Here is an 18,300-nt window from a genome sequence, read left to right on the forward strand (position 1 = left end):
GATTGATTCGTCAGGATTTCCCAGTGAATGTTGGGCACATTGCCTAGCTCCTGCTGTATCTTTGGGGAGTGTGGCATGGACTAGGGGGATGTCCTGGGGCAGGGGTGGGAATTGACACACAGAAGGCATTCCTTTTTTTTTTTTTTTTTTTTTTTTGCGTGTACTCATTAAATAGCAAGGATGTTTCCTTGGGATTTGGGGATCATGTCAGCCATGTTGAATCTGGCAAACTGAGCTGCATGCCCTGAAAGCCGTCTTACTGTTTCTTCATTTCCGTATTAGGAATACCTGTGTTATCCAATGCTGTGTTCCCTGAGAGTGGAAGGCTTTCCTGGAGAAGCAGCTGCGCATGGCCAGGTCAGCTGTCAGGATGTCACGGTGATGTGCGGTCAGAGCAGAGGGCCTTCCTTTTCCTGTAATGTACTCTTACTTCTTTATGCATGCTTGGTTTCAAAGATGACTGTCACTTTAAAAGAAAGATTTCCTCACCACTCTCCGGAGAACTAGCATACTAAGGTGGTCGGAAAGGATTCTCAGATGCAAGCCAACAAGTCAGTTTTCTGATGACGGAAAGTCCTCTCACATGCAGGCTGTGTTTGGAAAGGCTGCTCTCAGTTCTATATATAAACTGCAAGTGATAAGCTACTGTCTTGTGACCTCGCAGGCCAGTGGTTGACTCGCCCACCTCAGAAAGGTAACTTTGTTCAGATCTGTGTATAATTTTCAAACCTGGAAGTTTGTATATTGAGAGTTTCAGTATTGGCTTTGTTATTCTTTCTTGGTGAGGATTAGAAATGGCAGCAAAAAGCAAGCTAAGAATCTGAAAACTCCAGTCTCCTTTAACACAGGCTTGGTTTTAAATCAAGACAGGAAGAGACACAGGAGGGGAGGAGGGAAGGTTTGCCAGCTCCTTATCTCAGTGACGTAGACGCCTCGGGATTACAGGCGTGTGGATCCCTGAGCCTCTTTTTAGTCATTCTTCTCTGACATTTGTGGCAGAACTGAATCTAGTTGATTCTGTTCACGTGAAACGTGACAAGCATTTTGACACCATGAGACAGTTGAACACCCACATGCTACACCCACTGTCTGTCTCATCAGCCAGCCTCCTAAGCACACCCAGAGGGGCACAGCTGCAGGGGCACCGCACCTTCCTCCTCTCCTGACACTCCTTTCCCGTGGCTGGTCTGAGGGTTGGTCGGCCCCGGTCTGGACAGCTGTGTCCGCCGCTGCTCAGCTGCCCTCCGTTTGGTCGGTGCGGCCGGCGTGGGGATGCGCAGCCCGGCTCATACTTGAGAAGTCTCGGGATGCCAGTTCCCTGGACTCCCCATTTTCATTTTCTCTTCTTTTAAGTAAGAGTGGCTCTGTATAGCCATAATTAACTCTCCAATTCACATTGGTGTGCTGTGATCAAATGAAGGTTTGGCTGAATCTTTTCAAATTGTAACCATGGTAATTGAGCAGGGTGGCATAGAATGAATATATAAAAATATAATGGCAATTGTTCTGAATGAGTGAGTGTCCTTCTGACATGTAATTAGCTGTTTTAGCAGGATGTAGATTGGCATGGTCATAATTAAAAGGATTTCTGTCCTTTATGTGACTGGAAATGGCAGAGCTCCCATCCCCTGTTCCCTCTTAGCGCACTAATACTCCCGAGAACATTTGGAACAGCAACTCCGTAAACTAAGATAATGACATGGTGCTCATGTTCTCCCCTTAGTGAAAGAGAAGGATTTGGAGTTGTTTCAGCTTCAAAATGGAAGCCTTTGATTATTGTTCCCCATTTGACTTCTAAGTTCTTTGAAACCTCACTCAACATCCAATTCCAACTTGCCTCACCTCTGGCAGAAACCACAGTCAGGACCCCAGAAGGAGCCCCTCCGATTGGCCCCCAGTGCACTCCAGCCTGAGGGCTGGCCCGCTGAGGGCCCTTGCTGGCCTAACTCAAGGACACTGCTGCTTCCTGGGCTCCCTGTGAGCTTCAGATCTCCCTTGGTTGCTTGATATTTCCATTGCCGTCACTATCAGAAAGCATTTCCCAAACAGAAATTTACAGAAAATTGAGTTTTCTTCATTGAATCCTAGAACTCAGAGCAGACATGACAGGACACACTTAACTAACAGACGCGATAAGCAGGCAGGGGCGTGAATGGAGTGCCGTTCACTATGTCTGAAGCTGCTGGACAGCACACGACGAGTGTCTGCCCACTCCTCTCACACCCCTCTTACTTGGCAGCTGCCCCAGCCACCGGCACCGCGGCCACCCTGGGTCTTCCCCACTCGTCCGCTGTCCCGGAGGCTCGTGTGAGCCTCTCCCCGGCCCTCGAGCCCATGCTCTCTGCCTCCCGCCCTTCCTCTCTCTTCCGCGCTCCCTGTCTCACGGGGCGTTGCCGTACACGGTCCCTCACCACGGTCCCCTGCTCCTCTCCTGAGGTGTCGCGCTGGGTAGGAGCTGCTGAGTCACCAACTCACCTTTCCCTAGAATTTGGCTTTATTTCCCCATCATTTGCAGACGTCCTTATTCAATTACATGATCAAGAGTGAGTCTACAAGAATATCGGCCCCCGACACAGTGCCAAATGGCCTTTCGTAAGCGGTTTCATGCCCTGAGGCCCACACTTGGGCTGGGCGAGCCCAGGACCAGGAGCCTTTTCTTTTCTGGGTCTGGACTCTCCCGGGTTGGTTAGGCTAGCCACTGGAGAGAATACGGCTCTGGTCATTCTTCATGTTTTGCTGCTTTTCTTTGTACAAATCTTTCCCCCTCCACGTACTAGAAGGAATCCTAACCTAGTTGAAATGCTAGTTGCAATTCAGTCTCATGAGAATGCTGAAATAGGCTGCTGAATTAAAATTAAAATTGTCCTCTTCCCTGAAAACACACACACCTAGAGAATGTAGGGAAAAGCTCCTAGGCCTCTGGAATCGTCTTATATTTTTATTCCCCACAAAATATCTACAAAGAAATGTATAGTATTCCCTCAGTATTCCTCCTCCTGTATGCTCTGAAAGCAACCTCATTCCCACCCAGCCCCTGTACACCTGCTTGCAAGATCCCTGCATGCAGTCATGGCGACTGTTTTCTTTGGGATCCTGTCAGTCTGTATGACAACTGGAATGATGACAGATTTATGACCCCAAAGGGTATAGCATCCCTTTTCACATTTTCCCAGCTGCTAAAAGATGACTATCTCCATTAGAATTTAGAATCCGTCTTAAGATTAGAGATGGTAAGAACTGACTGGATGAGTCTAATTCTGTGATTTGTGAGACATACATTGAAACCGCCAGCAGAACATTCTGATGATCCACCTACATTCAAAGATAACAGAATTCACACCACAGTTAAAACCTTCTAATGGAGCCACTGTCTTAGGGATCAAGTTATTAGAGGTGCTGCTTCAGGGATGGTGCTACTTCAAAAGAACCAAAGTCAGAGAGGCACCTCCCTTCCCAAATGCTTCCGCAGGCCACTCTGCTGATCCAGAAAACCCCATCCATATGTTCCTTTACCAGCAGCCCCGCCCTTTCCCTAACACCACCACAACTCAACCAACCAGAATCACTGAAAATCCAGGCAACGCTTACCCATGAAATACATAGTTTTTGAACAAAAACCTTAGCAGTCAGTTATTCTTATAAGAAACTAGAGTTGCCACCACTGTAGAGCACGATGCTAGAGAGACAAACGCACCTTCTGAGCACCCCAAAGTCAAGACAATGCAGCCGATGTTTCCTGAGCACGCACTGTGTGCTGGGCCTGTGCACTGCCTCATGACCCGACACCACGCAAGTCACCTGGCCCACGGCAAGGCGAGTCTCCCCTCATTTCTTCATTTCAGTAGGACATCCATTATCAAAGAATGGACCACATACGGTGGTCTGCCTCTCTGAACACTAACCTGGTTTGTTTTCTCACGTGGCAGTGCCAGGTAGCCCCCCAGACGCACTGTGGCATCGCCCCCTCTGTGAGCTGAATTCCCTCGACGGTCTGGATGCCACAGCCCTGCCGCAGTCTTCCTCCTTGGTCAGCGATGAGGACAGGAGTGCTGGGAGGTACTGCAGCAGTGGACAGGGTGGGAAGCCTGTGTGCCGAGCACCCCCTACCTGCAGTTAGCCAAGGCACAGGTAGGAAACCTGTTTGTGCTTCCCATCCTCTCTCTCCAGCTCTTGTAGCACTTACCTGGCCATTCCTTCGGGGTTCCCACTGTCTTCTGGAGCATTCCGTTAGCCCCTCCTGCTCTCTGGAAACTGAAGCTCTGGGGCTCCGGAATTAGATGAGTGTCTGCTCTGCCTCAGGCCTCCCTGGCTCCTCATGGGTCCTGACTGCCAAGAAATAACAGTTACTGGAGACACACCTTGATTTGGGCTCAGCATAAGAACTTTCAAGTACCCAGAATCTAGCCGAGGCACGAGCTCCTTCAAGGTAGAGGTCTGGTCCCTGTCCTGCCACGTGGAACTGTGGTGACTTGTCAGGGACATTGAACAGGGACATGGGCGCCAAGCTGACCTGAGGACTCAGCCAACTCAAGTTCTGTGTTTCTTTCCCTCTCTCCTTGTCTACCCCTTTTCCATCAAACGTAAGTGGCTCTCTAGGGGTTGGCTTTCTCATAGTCTCTCTCTTCTGATCTGCTCTGCCCCGTCTTGGGCATCTTGGAACCACCCCAGAAGCAAGGCCACAGCTGTGGACTGGTCCCCCTTGAGAGTCTCCCTGGCTCGATGGCCCCGTAATAGGTACATAGTTACATTATTATCCAACCTCCACTCCCTAAAAGGCCGCCTCAGTTTGAAGGAGAAAGGTAGGTGTGCCTTGCATTCTGTTACCTGTCCAGATTTGGCATCTGGCGGCTGGGGTACCATTGGGATTTTGGAATGGGAGCAGTTCAGCTCCTCCCTAGGAAGGAGCTCACAGCTCTCGCAAACTGCTGTCTGTGGCAGTGATGAATCACCGAATTTGTGTTTCAAGGTTTATTCCTTCCTCCCTTTAGGACGTTTTCAACTTCCCATCACTTCAGGCTGAGTCTAAATTTCAGTCATGTATCGTGGCTTCCTTTGAGCACAGAAACCTCTCCTTTTCTTCCATTAATGGAACTAAGATCCCAGCATAAACTTGTGAGAGTCATTTTTCCACATCGTCATTCGCTGGAGCTATGAAGCCGGAACACAGAATGACGTTAGTGTTATATTAATGTAAGCAACAGCTACTCTGATGTTCCATTGAATTCTTTTTGTTCTTACACCAGATTCACGCAGTCAGGCAGTTTAGAGTGGGCTGCGTGAAGCCGCGCTCAGCGGTGGCTGCTTTCAAGCAGCATTGGTTTTTGCCTTGAAACCACATTTCACAATGTTAGAATCAGTGAGCCCCTTAATCCTGCATCTCTGAAAATGGGCACCACAAAACCAAAACCAAAGTTAGGGGTTGGGGAGTGGGGCTTGTCTCTCGAAGCACTGGGAGCTTGGGCGGGTGTCCCCTGACTGCGCCTCGGTTTTAACGGGACACTCGAAAGGGCCTCCTCTTTTCTTAGCTGCCTCACGTTTACTCGAGAAAGCAAGCATGTGCAGCCTGTGGCTCCTCAACCCACGGTGGGCGTCTAGAACCACGTCTCCTCCTAGCCACTTCCTTGGGGGCTACAGTGCGTGGTCACAACATTGGCATCCTCGCACATACCCGGGCTGCAAGGCAGGACACTCCCCCTCCTCAGAGATGCCAGGCGCGCCAGCGTTGCCTCCCCTAGAAGAGCCCACAGCCTTCTCTGACCTCCCCGCGGGCTCGCCTTCCCTTCCATGGCCATGGTCACGTTGGGTATGCAGTACCTTTCAAGGATAGATTTTTGTTTGTGTTTTTTAAGTGCCTAAGCAAGTTACAGACCTCTGGAACCTGCCAGAGAGTCAGCCTGCACCCTGTCCCCATCCCTCCCCACCCTGCACTGGTCCTTGAGGGTGGGCACAGGGCGGCTGCCCCTCTTCAGTGTCCCTGGTGGTCTGCACGCAGAGCAAGGCAGGGACAAGCTAGCGGGAGAGATCACTTCACAGCCACATCAGGCTGGCTTTGTCACTGTTTTCCAGCATTTCTTTAGGGCTCTTTCTGTTTATATGGGTTTGGCTTTGGTTAATAGAGAATTTTAAGAGTCTGCTTAAGGAAATCTCAGTAGCCATTGAGTAAGAAGACAGGAGAGCAAGACAGCTTCAGCGGCATTCTGGCTCTGGCTTTGGTAGGAGTTGGAAAATGTGTCCACACCCAAGAGGGTGAAGCTTCAAATCACCCTAGCTCATCAGCCTGTTGACGCTCCTGCCAGCGTGAGCCACAGGAGCCCCAGCTGCCTTTCTGAGCCCTCTCTTCCTAGAGATCAGAGTGTCTGCTCACGAGGGCTCGGGAAAGCCAGCAGTCGGGCGTCCAGATCCAAAGTGTGTCTTTGGAAATGAATGTGAGAGTATTTGTTTGCTTCTTTTCTAAAAAATAATTTAAGTCTGACCTAAATATGGGGCCTTTATTCTGCGCTGGGTGTACAACAGATTATTTCGTGACTGCAGTCTGTTCAAATCACATCACTAAGCAGTGCTCAGATGATTTGTTGGTGCATTAAAAGGTTTTGCAAAATGGAACAATCCATACCCAGGCACTTTATTTTCATTAATAATCCAGCATTTTTGTTCAGACAATGTAATAACCCAAACACTGGGTTTCACATTTGACACGTGGGCAAACTTGCCAGTGAACTATGACCTGATAGAGAGGGAAGGCGGGCTGGTGAAGGTGATCCAATGGGAGGATAGTGCTGTGGTCATGAAAATGAGGCTTTTCTGTAGCATGTCAGCCAACCCAGACCCTAGGCAGCACGTCGTCCCTCAGTTCTCCGGATGCCGTTTTTGCAGGTTCTACCAAGTGCTTGTCCATTACCCTAGGTGTAATTGTCTAGGGAAGAGCTGAATGTAAGTGAGGGTGCAGAGCACTGGGGAGGGCGACAGTGAAATGCAGTTAGAGGCAGCAAGAGAGTCCCGGTTTGTTCTCACGTAACTGGACTTGAACGCTCCAGCGCAAGCAGGGTGCTGGGGTGGATTCCACTGCCGCACCACGGCAGCTTGGCTTTACTCCTCAGCGTGGCTGGGAACCAGCTGCGCAGCAAGTTAGGAAATGGAAAGCAAGCATAGCGGCTGTAGTCTCGGAGGATACCCCGGGGCAGATGCCTCGGGATTGCCTGAAGTGTTCAGCATCCACCAAATAGTCAAATTTCTAAGATGGGCCATGCGGGATCCCTGCCACGTGGGCGTGGGGGCAGCGCGCTCCTCCCTGCCTCGGCTGCTGTGTGTCTTAGTCTTCGAGTTTCCCCTTGGCGTCTCCTCTGGTCCCTGTCCATCTTGTGCGCCATGTGTCCCTGAGGGCGAGTCACACCTGTGTCTGAGTCTGCTGTAAGGTGTTCAGTCTACCTCAAGGGGTCATCATGGTAAGCTCTGTCCCACGGCATCCTCCGCCCATCGCCACACACACTGGAATGTATCCCCGCCCCCCCCGCCCCGCCCCACCCCATCCCTTCGACAACCTCTGACCCCGTCTTTCCTGTTATCACCACAAACTCCTAGTGCAAATTGGATGCTGCTTTAAATGTGAAAACAATTGTTCAAAAGCTATAAAACCTGAATGAAAGCTGAAGCTGAATTTATAAGCCTTGTTGCATATGAGCCAAAAGTGCAAAAAGCTCTATATAATGAACTAACCTGCCACTCGTATAAATATAAATATATATAAATATATTAAAATCAGACTGTTCTACAAAGTTGTGTATTTGTATTTTTGTGTACGTACAATTTTCTGCTAAGCAGAAGGAGGATGTAGTATAGGATGCTGTGAGAAGAGATTTGGTTTAATCCTATTTCTTTGTTACTTATTTTTGTTAACATCAGATGCCTGTCTTTGTCTTCTATGTGTATGACACTGTGTGGAAAGCTGCAGTATCTCTCTTCCTGAGGTCCAGAGTCCATTAAAGAATAAGCATGGGGCTTAGAGTTGTATTGGCCACCGAACACAGGTGAGCCAACAGAGTTCAGCTCCCGTACGCGGTGCAGTGGGGCCTGGAGCTGCTCGTGGTCCTGTGGGAGGGAAAGAAAGGGCCCCCCTATTTCAGGCTGGTCACTGTATTTTGACTTCCCTCTGGGAAGCAAAATCTCACTTGCAAAAATCAACTTCCAAGACAAAAGATGATCTGATGTCACTTTTCTGGGTCTACCAAGAAGGGACTCAGATCTCTCTGAACTTTGCAGCAGGCCCTTCTATTTTGGGGCCAGAAGTTTGCCCAGAAAGCAGCAGGTGGCCCTGCCTGGCTGAAGCCCGGCTCATTGGCCACCCTTGGGCTTCGTCTCCCTCCTCCGAGTAGCTGCTGCCTTCTTCAGATCAGGTAACCACAATGCCTCCCTGCTGCTGACGCTTCATCCCCACACCTCCAGCCCCCGTGACCTGGAGCTTCTCAGAACCCACTTTGCCGGTGCTAAAACTCAAGAGGGGGTGAAAGTGGCTGCCAGTAACGGCCAGAAACCAACCACCAGAGGCCACGCTGAAAGACAAGCTCCGGGTGCCCAGGGGCTGACAGGCCGACCAAGCGGCAGGTGCCAGGCCCCACCCACTGCTGCCATAAGCCTCTGAGCTCCACAGTGGCCCCTCCCCATGGGAACCTCCAGGGAGAGCGATACTGCACCTTCACCTGTAGGACTCATCTTTATAACAATGTGTAATGGCTGTAGCAAAAAGCCCTTGTTTCTAGATGTAAATGGTCAAAGAAACAAGTGCTCCATTGTATTGAATAAAATAGTTCAAATGAGTCCTGTATCATTGTATCTCCTATTCTGGATTAGTGCCTTTTGGACAGTAGACTGTTCTGTAATTAAAATGTAGTATACTGCTTTTTTGTACAGTTTTGTTTTAATAAAACTTTTTTTTAATTTGTGTTTATTTTAGTATTGTACCTATTAGAGAATAAAATGTATAACTGAATACAGACTGGCTGGGATTTCTTTGGATCAAAATGATCATTTGGGAACTACCCAACCCGAACAAAGAGATGGAACATTTTGAACATGGGTCCCTTTGGGTGTTTAAAATGACTTGGGAAGGCTCACACAGCTGCTGCACGCGCCCTGGGTAAGGGCAATGCCGACCCCAGGAAAGCCCCTCTACTGCCCCACTCCCGGACCCTCCAGCCTGTGCTGGGCTCATGTTTGGGTGACACTAGGCAAGGATGTGCCTCCTGGGAGTCCCCAGACCTTACCCTCCCTCACTGTGGCACACTGCCACCTGGCCTGCCGTCTCCCCATCTTCAAGCTGCACGATCACTTGAAGATGTGGCCGCCCCTAAGACCATCAGGATCCTTTCAGCTCCTCCCCACACTGGGAGTGCGGCCTCCGACTTACTTAAATCAGCTGCTGAAGTCCATGTAGCTTCTCCGTTCCAGGCCACGCCCTGAGGCTCATTGTCTTAAAAGAGCTCTTGTCACTCTTGGATCTGCACCTTAAGCAATAAAAAACAGTAAATAAAGCCAGGCCTTCATTATTGGTTTTCTCTAAAGGCTTCCAGTGGTTGGCATCAAATTCTTCAGTGGGACTCGAGGACGATGTGCCCAGGCTTGCCTCTCCCTTGTCAGAAAACCTAAGATACAAAGGATGTGTCCTCTTTTCTTCACATGTATCATGAGAAAAGATTATGCCGGATTTTAAGCTGCCCCAAACCCTGTTGTTGCCAAGTGGAGGTGGGGAGGGGTCCAGGGGAAGGGTTGAGGGCAGGGACCAGCCCTGAGGATGTCCCCACCCATATTGCCCTTTCTTGGCCCCAGATTGCTATTTCTGCTTAAGCAGAAGTGCTGATGAGCCAACCTTCCCACAGCCCACCCAACCTTTCTCCATGTGCACCGCACAGCCCAGACCACTCCTGACTGCGCCATGCCCTCGAAGCACTCTAGGGCCAACTCCCTCAACCCCCAAGGCCCTCCTGGGGGCATCAGCGCCACGCTACCATGGCACCCATTGGGACAGCTTGCTTCTGTATACTCCATGAGGACGGGCACAGGGCAAGTATGTGAATGTTAGTGACAGTGAGTGGAAGGAATGAACTGGGTGTGACGTCCATTATAGTCCGTTTCAGAGTCTGAGCAACTCCAAAAACCCCACAGCCTTAGGCAAACAAAAGACATCTGATTGAGTTGCAAGAGTGTAGCAGCTTGAAAAATAAAATCCACTCCAGGCACTAGATCAATTCTGTGTTCAGACTCCTCCCTCACTCAGAGCAGGACATCTCCTGGCTGCCAAATTTTAGTCATTATTTGGCAGTGCTTGTGTCCGAGCACTCTTCTGCACTGAGGAAATGTAAACCAACCCTGCCTGGCCAAGCCGGCAGATGAACACCTCTGGTCAGCCCTCGGAGTGGCTGAGGCCTCCACTTCTAAGTGTATTTCATATCCAAGGGCCGAGTGATTCACTGGCACAGAAAGAAAACAGCTTTACACAGGGCCACCAGCACCTCTGCGTCCTTGCAGGAATGTGCACTGGCTGCCCGAGTCACTGGCACTGGTGAGACAGCCCACCCGACCCTTCAGGCACACCGCAAAGCCCAGACATCTCCCGACTCCCCTTCGCCCCTGCAGCCCTGTGGCTGAGTGGGAATCCACTGGCGAACGGAAGGAAGCCAGGTCACATTGCCTGGCTTGAAAGCTGGACCCGGCATCCTCAGTACCATTCCAGGCCCATGCTGGGCACAGCTGGGTGGGAGGCTGCAGAATGCAGCCCCACTGCCCACAACCATGATCACCGCCTCCCAAAACATCTTGTTACAGACCCCTGCAGAGGCTGCCCACCTCTGCAGAGGGGAAAGAAGTCCTCTCACCACAGTTTGAGGGGAGAAGGGAGACCCAGTGTAGGAACTATTACGAAGGTTACAGTGGACAGTGGAGTCAGGCCTGAGAGCCAGGGACAGTCCTTACCAGGTCTCCCAGTAGCACCACTTACCTGGGGTCAAAGGGCTCCAGAAAGTTCCTATGGTTCCTGGCTTCTGTAAGGGGCTGAAGTCCAAACAAGGAAAGATGACTCGGAACCAGGGGCCCACCTGGGCTCTTCCGTGCAAAGCATGAACAGCTCAGCCTCTGGAGTCCATGGGCCAGGGGCCAGCACAGTGTGCTGCTGTTCCCCGGTCTTCCTCCTCCCAGTCTGTTTGGAAAAGTCCCACCACCACCTTCGCTGAGAACAGTGATGGGAGGCCTGCCAGGGGCCCGAAACCCTGTGTCAGGGTCGGGGAAGGAGAAGCAACAAGACGGGCCGCAGACATGATGCAGGTGAGAAATCATCTGGTTTTATTGAGAAGCTGTTGGTCATTTGATGGAAAGGCATATATGGTATAAAATTACAGGTGGTTTAGTTCATTACACAATACAAATCATTAGAGTCTCTAAAAGTCATTACAGTCTTTGGATTAAACTCCCATTTAATGTACACCAAATCAATATAATCCCGGAATGAAAGTCACTTCTTTATATGTGGACTCCTCACATTTACACGAATCCACACATACAGAAGCTCTTCCAAGACCCCCCAACACCATTAGTGTCAGCAGCCTACCAGGAAGGCACCACGGACTTCACGGAGAGAAAAATGCTTTTGGGTTCAGTGGGTCAGTATCTTGGGCAGGAAGCACAGGGTGACTCCTGTGCTGGGGCTCAGGCACAAGGCAGGCCCAGCGCCAAGGCACCATCTTCCAGAATCCTGTGTCGTGAGCACTGCACTGCCACACACACACACTCAGGACCTCCTGTTTCACATACAGGGAACGATGAAGGCAAGAGGAGAAAATGCTGGGAAGTATTGGGGGGATCCGAACACCTCCACCTCTCGGGCTCCAGCAGTCACATCTCTAGCTCTGTTCTCTTGTCGAACACACAAGGACCGCCTTATTGCGCCCAGAAACGCCTTCCCCTCCCCACCTCCGCCCTCCCGCTCCCTCTGGTCGGTCCTGGGCACTGGAGACCCCAGTCATACACCTGTCCCCTGTGCCCTCTGCTGCTGGATGCAGTGCCTGGGGCAGAAGTGAGCCTTCACCCTGGAGCCACAGTTACTCATAAGGGCCCGAGGGAAGTGGCAGGGCAGGGTCAGGGGTGTTCTGGGCACAGGACGAGAAGCAGGGTCCCCGGAAGGATCTCCCGTCCCCATCTCTGACAGTGCTGCGTGTGCAGTTACTGCTCTTACCAGCCGTGGGTGGCATCTGTGGGCCGACCCACACTAAAGGGCCACTCCCCAGCCTTCCAGGAACACATTGGGAGCCCTAAAGCAGGCAGGCGAGCAGGCATTCCTGGGAGTTAAATCTGCTGGTCAGGGAGGCAAGAAGAGAAGACAGGAGCTGGCCACCCTGACCCGCCACCCTCGAGACCGCACCTCCTGCCTGCCAAGCACCGGCCCTGGATCAGCGGGGCTCACTGCCTTAGGACCACGTCGCTGCACATCCGCCTTTCCCAGCCACAAACTGACATTAGTCTGCACCGAGAAGCAAGGGCAAACAGGGCCGGGGCCCAAGTCCATCTGCTCAAGTCAGGACACTTGTGTTCCCCAGGTGCCACAGGAGGCCGCTGCTGGGTGGATGGGCTCAGCCACCATGAAGCGCCAGGTCACACACCGCCCCCCCACCTGCCGCTTTTCCCTGAGCGTCCCCACCAGAGGGCCCAGGCGCTGCCCTCTCACCTAGGCCACAGTGACACTAGGGGACCCAAGAACAAACGTCTCAGGGAAACAGGTTTTAAAAAGCAAGCCGCTGTGCTGGGAAGCGGGCTGAGTAAAAAGCGAGGCAGAGGTGATAGTGCTTATCCAGGGACAGGCGCCACGGGGTTCCCCGAAACACTGGCTGAGGACAGGAGGCCGAGCATGAGTGCCTCCCCCTGGGGGCTGTGCCCTCTGCCAGCCCGGCCTCAGCCCTTGTGTCCCTCACAGCCACTGGGTAGGGAAGGACACTTGTCCTCGAAGCCAGGCCTGGGACAGGCCTAGCCCAGTGGAGACTACTCTGCTGGAGGCTTCCTGCCCCTAGAGAACCAGAGCCTTCCCCAGCGCTTTCTAGGAATTGTCCAAATGTGAGAACTAGAAACCAGTTGCCAAGAGTGGCTGTGTGAACCTCGACCCAGGGTCCTGTCCCTAGATTGGTGGTCTGGGGCTGTCAGGCTGTTACCTCTGCCACGCCCTCAACCAGCTGCCCCTGCCTTCCACACAGAGACGCTGACCCCCACCCCACAAAGCTGGCATCAAAGGCTCCAGGAGCAGAAGTGCCCCAGCAAGGAAACGGGGGCCACCGGGCTGTCCCGCCCACCCCATGCACGGTGGCCTGGGGACAGGGCTGCCGCGAGGGTCTGGAGACAAACCAGGCACATCCCCCACATAGACGGGCCCAGCCCCACACTGTCAGGGCCCGGGAGTTGCCACGGAATTAAAATGACCCCAGGACCTTCCTAGAAACCAAAAGTGCACCCAATCAAGTGGGGACCCCTCTTCCTTTGTCACCGACTACGGAAGCACACCACCATTCTCCCAGGTTTTTGCTTTTATCCAAGGGTAAGGCCACTGTGGATCCCCAATAGAGGGGCATGAGGAGGGGGCTGCATCCCCCGCCGTCCCCAGGACCCTCCACCTGGGCAGGAGGCCAGCAGCTCTGCAACGGCCAGAGGCCGCGACGTGCAAGGCAGGCCCTGGGCCCCACGCGCAGGCAGATGACGATTGCGCCTCGCAAATAATTACGGATTTTGAAAAAATAAATATAAATAAATACATTCCAAGCCTTCTGTGAAGGGAATAAACGGCAAACGTAAGGGACTTTGCAGCTGTAAAAACACCAAGACACCCACCAAGAAACCGCGAAGAAACCCTGGCCGAGGAGGGGTAGGAGGGGGCTCAGGCCCTCGGCCCCACCTGGGGCACCAGGGCCATGTGGCAGAGCCCAAGGCCCTCCAGAGGCACTTGGAGAAGCTGGGACCAGGGTGGGAGGCTGGGGAGCTTGAGGAGTGAGCCGGGACATCCTGGGTGGGTAAAGGAAAGGCACTGGTTAGAATTCTGGTTTACGTTAAGACACTAGTGGGGCCACCAGAATGAAAATGACAGAGCAACATAAGGCCCCAGGCACAGGCACACAGCGAGATGGCTGGGCGCTGTGCCACCCAGGGCCTCGATCCCCACATCCCCCAGCCCCTGCAGACACCCAGAACCTTCACCTGAGGAGGCACAGCTGAGGCCACCTCTTGCCCCAGGTAGAGAAGAAACGAAGCTTCCAGAGGCCCAGGGAGGTCACCAGCCCTGCGTCGTGCAAAAAGCATTCACTGCCCTGCCTCTGGGGGGGCCACAGGGCTCCCAGTTCCCCAGGCTGTTGCCGGCAGACTCAGAGGGGCCTGGCACCCCAAGAAGAGTTCACCCTGAGGTGGCGGCTCAGCTGGCCCAGGATTTGCGATTCTCAGGGTTCTTGTGGCTTCTGTCGGCCTTGGCCAGGGCGGCTGTCAGCGAGGCCAGGTTGGTGGCAGAGCCCGAGAGGGTGGCGCTCCGGCGGGCCTCGGGGGCGCCCAGTCGGAGCCCCGTGCTGCGCCGCCGCATGGGGCCTGTGGCCCTGCGGACCCGGCTGGGCCTGACCAGCAGCCCGTAGCCAGGGTTACACCTGAAGTACTGCTTCCCGCCAATGGAGCCGTCATTCTTACCTGCAGGGGAAGGGGAGAGCGAAATGGAGGGCAGGCCAGCTGCAGATGCCCCCGCACCTCCCTTGCCTCTGCAGAGGCCATGTGCCCACAATGCCAACCCCCATGCCATCCCCTGGCACAGCCCTACACAGCTGGCACTCAGACACTAGCCATCGTCTGGCAGGGACCGGCTAAGTGAACGTGGCCAGGGCACGAGGTGACCACCTCCCAGGACAGCAAGCAGTGATGACCAAGGATGCCCAGCCCCAGTCCACAGCCTCAGGCAGGTGGTGACAGGCCCTGGGAGTGCCTTGCGGGAGCACAGGTGCAGACCAACCACCAAGGCAGAGCTGGCCACCCGCGGGGGAACACACCCTTCTCCATCTGGACCCAGGCCTGAGCTGGGTGGTGGCAGAATGGTTCTTTTGGATGCAAACTGGCAAAACTGCCGAATGATGGCGAGTCAGATGCCAGCGAGATGTGTCAGGATGGGATGAGGAAGAGCTTCCTCGAACAGCAACGCACAGATGCTTAAGGTGAAAAATAAGAAAGCAGAGCCCAGGGAGTGCGGGGGAGTCAGGGAACCGGAGCAAAGGGACCAGGACAGCCACGGCCATGGGTGGATGGGTGCAGGATCTTCGTAGCCAAAATCATCCGGAATCTTCCATGCCGCCTCCAGGGACCAGCCCTGCCCCCTGCCTTGCCCCGCAGGCCCAGCTGCTCCTCTCGGCCTCTCTCCTACCTAGACCCTGTCCCCTCCCAGGCCGGCCACGCTCCTGCTTCCCCCCACCCCCAGCACCGCCCTAGAGCCCGGAGCCCGGCACCCACCTGAAGGCAGGTCCAGCTCCACGCCGACCCACGTGCCCTCCTGGAAGTCGACGGGACCCACATATCTCACGACGCCCGTTTTGTGGGCGCCCACGGTGACGAACTCGCCCTCTCGGAGCCACTCCGGAACCCCGTCGGCTTCCTCGGAATCGGACGCCGGAGCCTGTCCCCCAGTGCCCGGAGCCGGCGCATCCCCCTCGGCCCCCGGGGAGCAGCTGGGATCCCCGCCCAGCATGCGCGAGAAGGAGCGCAGCTCCGAGGCCCGCACCCTCCGGACACGGAATGGGGAGCCGGGCGCCGGGGCCTCCAGGTCGGGGCGCTCCTGGCAGGGGCTCGCGAGCTGCTGGGGGCCAGGGGGCTCCTCGGCGGGGGCGGCCGTGGGCGGCGGGGGGCGGCGGATGGGCGTCTCGGGCTCGGCCTCGGCCTTAGGGGCGGCTGGCGTGGGGCCGGGCGGGGCTGCAGCGTCCAGGCTGGGGCCCAGGGCGTCCGACAGGGTCGCGGTGGAGACGCTGTGGGAGAAGTACCCGCTGGAGGCCTCGCTCAGGGGGCTGGGGGGCCCATCCTGCGCTTCGGGGGCCGGGGTGGCCGCTGTGACCACTGGGACAGGTGGCGGGGAAGGCGCTTTGGCGGGCTTGCCGCCAGTCTTCAAGGCCGGGGCCCCCATCGTCTGCACCAGCACGTCAGGACCTGTCTCCGGCCGAGCCTGCAGCGGGACGGAGGGAAGCAGAGGCTGAGAGCAGAGAACTTCCCAACACCATCCACACCAGCAGCTGACTGAAGAGAGCCAGCCAGGTGCAGGGGCTCAGCCTGAAACCCCAGGGCTTACAGAGGGCAAGGTGGAAGATGGCTTGAGCCCAGGGGTCCAAGAACAGCCTGGGCAACACAGTGAGACTCCATCTCTACAAAATAAAGAGCACGGCTCGGACCACCCAGGTCTGGTTCCCACATTGGTTCTGAGGCTTAGGTCTGCCAGGCCCTCGCTTCACAAGTGACAAAGGTGTAGGGGCGATCGTGCACCTCACAGGCCCCATGCTGGGTGCCCTGGCTCAAAAGCACTAGCCACAACCATAGCCCCCGCCTTATCAATTCTTGACCTTTCATACAGAACAGAGTCCAGGACCTGCCATGCAGGGCCAGCGTGTTACAACAACCAAAGCCCCTTGCCACAGAGGGTGGCACACAGTAGGTGCACACCCAAACCTTGCTAGGGCTAGTTAGCTTTCCTCCCATGGAGACAAAGCCCCTGACCCACCCCCGACCTCGAGAAGAGGATGAGTCACTAAAGAAGCCAGAAGAGCACTTTTTTCTCCGGCAAAACCTAAGCAATGATCTCATCGGAGGACTGGAACACGCTCGGCACAGCCTGGCCAGCACAGGCACCACCAAGAGCCACGGGCCTGTGGCCTGGCTGGGCATCCAGGGCAAGGAGACAGGGGGACGAGGTGCTGGATGAGGGAGGAATCGGGGGGACAAAGTGGCAGATGAGGGGGAAATGGGGGGGACGAGGCAGCAAATGAGGGGGGAATGGAGGGGGACGAGGTGGTGGATGGGGGGGAATGGGGGGACGAGGCGGTGGGTGGGGGGGAATGGGGAGGGATGAGGAGCGGGAGGATGGTCCCTTGGGCCATGGCCCTGTCTCTCCGAGTCTGCTGTTCTGGCTGCTACAGAAAGCAGGTCCCATGTCAGGGGTTGGGCAACCTCAGACCCTGGAGACACGCCAGGAAGTAGCCCCCAGGGAGAAGCCACCAAGAGCGGCACATCAGTTACTCTGAGTCACCCAGGCAGAGGACACACAGACACACACACAGCGCCCGAATCTCATGGGGGATAACAGCCACCGCTTGCCCAAATTCTGATGTTTCTGGGGTACTCTTTCGTCTGTCACTAAAGCCCTGTGATGCAGCTGCTGGATCCTATTTCTATTCATAATGACCGGAGAAAAGGAGAAGGCAGGAACAGGGAAGGAGGCTGGCAGGGTGCAGAGGGTTGCTATCCAGAAGAAATATGTTTTCCGATATTTACGGAAAAATTATTTATATTACAGGAATGGTCATTTTCCATTTGAAATACAGGATTTATTTGAACGGGGAAGAGGCAGAGATCTATAAGTCTCTTACTGTTACTTGGCTTACCTCAGCAGCTTGATAAATCATGCCTTTTCCCAGGAACTGTCATTTATATTCCTGCTTCCAGGGGCCCTCTTTTCCCCACAAGCCACACTCTCAGGGTATGAAATTAACGGCACCTCTTGAGATTAACAGCCCATTTTTGTGATGAATCTCTGGGCTGCAAAATTTACTCAATTCAATATATCAATAATTGTCACTAGCATAAATACTCTAAAAGATTAGGCAATCCTTCAATCATTTTTCCTTTGCATGTTGCACACATTTTATTTATTCTCTTCTATTTTAGTTTTAATATCACTGGCCACGCAGGGAAGAAAGCACAAAACCACGACAGCCGGAAATCTGAACAGTAACCAGGGTCCCGAAATGGCTTGTTACCTGCCCCCACCCCAGGTGAGGCCAGCCACTGTCACTTCCGCACCTGGCGCTGAGGGCCAGGCCAGGCTGTCCCAGGAGGTGGCCAGCCGCATGACTCAGATTTGCAGGCATCATCCCGTCGGCATCCACCTAAGTCACTGGCTTGGATGGGCAGGAAGGATTGTGGCATTATTGTGCTGCAGGCCTCCAGAGGAAAAGCCCTGATCCAGGGCCCCGCTAAGCGAAAAGGAAGGATTTGGGGGCAGAGCTGAGTGCCAACCAAGGAGGGCGCAGGACAGCGGGAAGCGCCCAGTGG

The 18,300-nt window shown here is 54.1% G+C and overlaps 1 protein-coding gene and 1 long non-coding RNA gene across 6 annotated transcripts in view; both read right to left on the bottom strand.

Moving 5' to 3' along the window:
• Nucleotides 1–408: 408 nt before the first annotated feature.
• On the bottom strand, nt 409–12,343 carry LOC141580876 (uncharacterized). Of its 2 annotated transcripts, none has more exons than XR_012513309.1 (2): nt 9,401–12,343; nt 409–4,326 (listed from the first exon to the last, which is right to left on the bottom strand). It is a non-coding gene; the product is annotated as an uncharacterized LOC141580876 (long non-coding RNA). The 2 variants fall into 2 exon arrangements; XR_012513308.1 differs by having other exon boundaries at nt 409–7,373.
• Nucleotides 12,344–12,365: 22 nt separating this feature from the next.
• KIF13B (kinesin family member 13B) overlaps nt 12,366–18,300 on the bottom strand; it is a 246,379-nt gene continuing 240,444 nt past the window's right edge. For all 4 annotated transcript variants that reach the window (XM_074384129.1, XM_039461134.2, XM_039461133.2 and 1 more), the window contains 2 exons: nt 15,499–16,201; nt 12,366–14,691 (listed from right to left, as the gene is read on the bottom strand). In XM_074384129.1, coding sequence (XP_074240230.1) covers nt 14,429–14,691; nt 15,499–16,201 — 966 coding nt within the window. In that variant the 3' untranslated portion in view covers nt 12,366–14,428. The remainder of the gene's footprint in view (nt 14,692–15,498; nt 16,202–18,300) is intronic.

Source organism: Saimiri boliviensis, chromosome 13 (genome assembly GCF_048565385.1).
Source record: "Saimiri boliviensis isolate mSaiBol1 chromosome 13, mSaiBol1.pri, whole genome shotgun sequence".
In the NCBI taxonomy this organism is placed as follows: Eukaryota; Metazoa; Chordata; class Mammalia; order Primates; family Cebidae; genus Saimiri; species Saimiri boliviensis.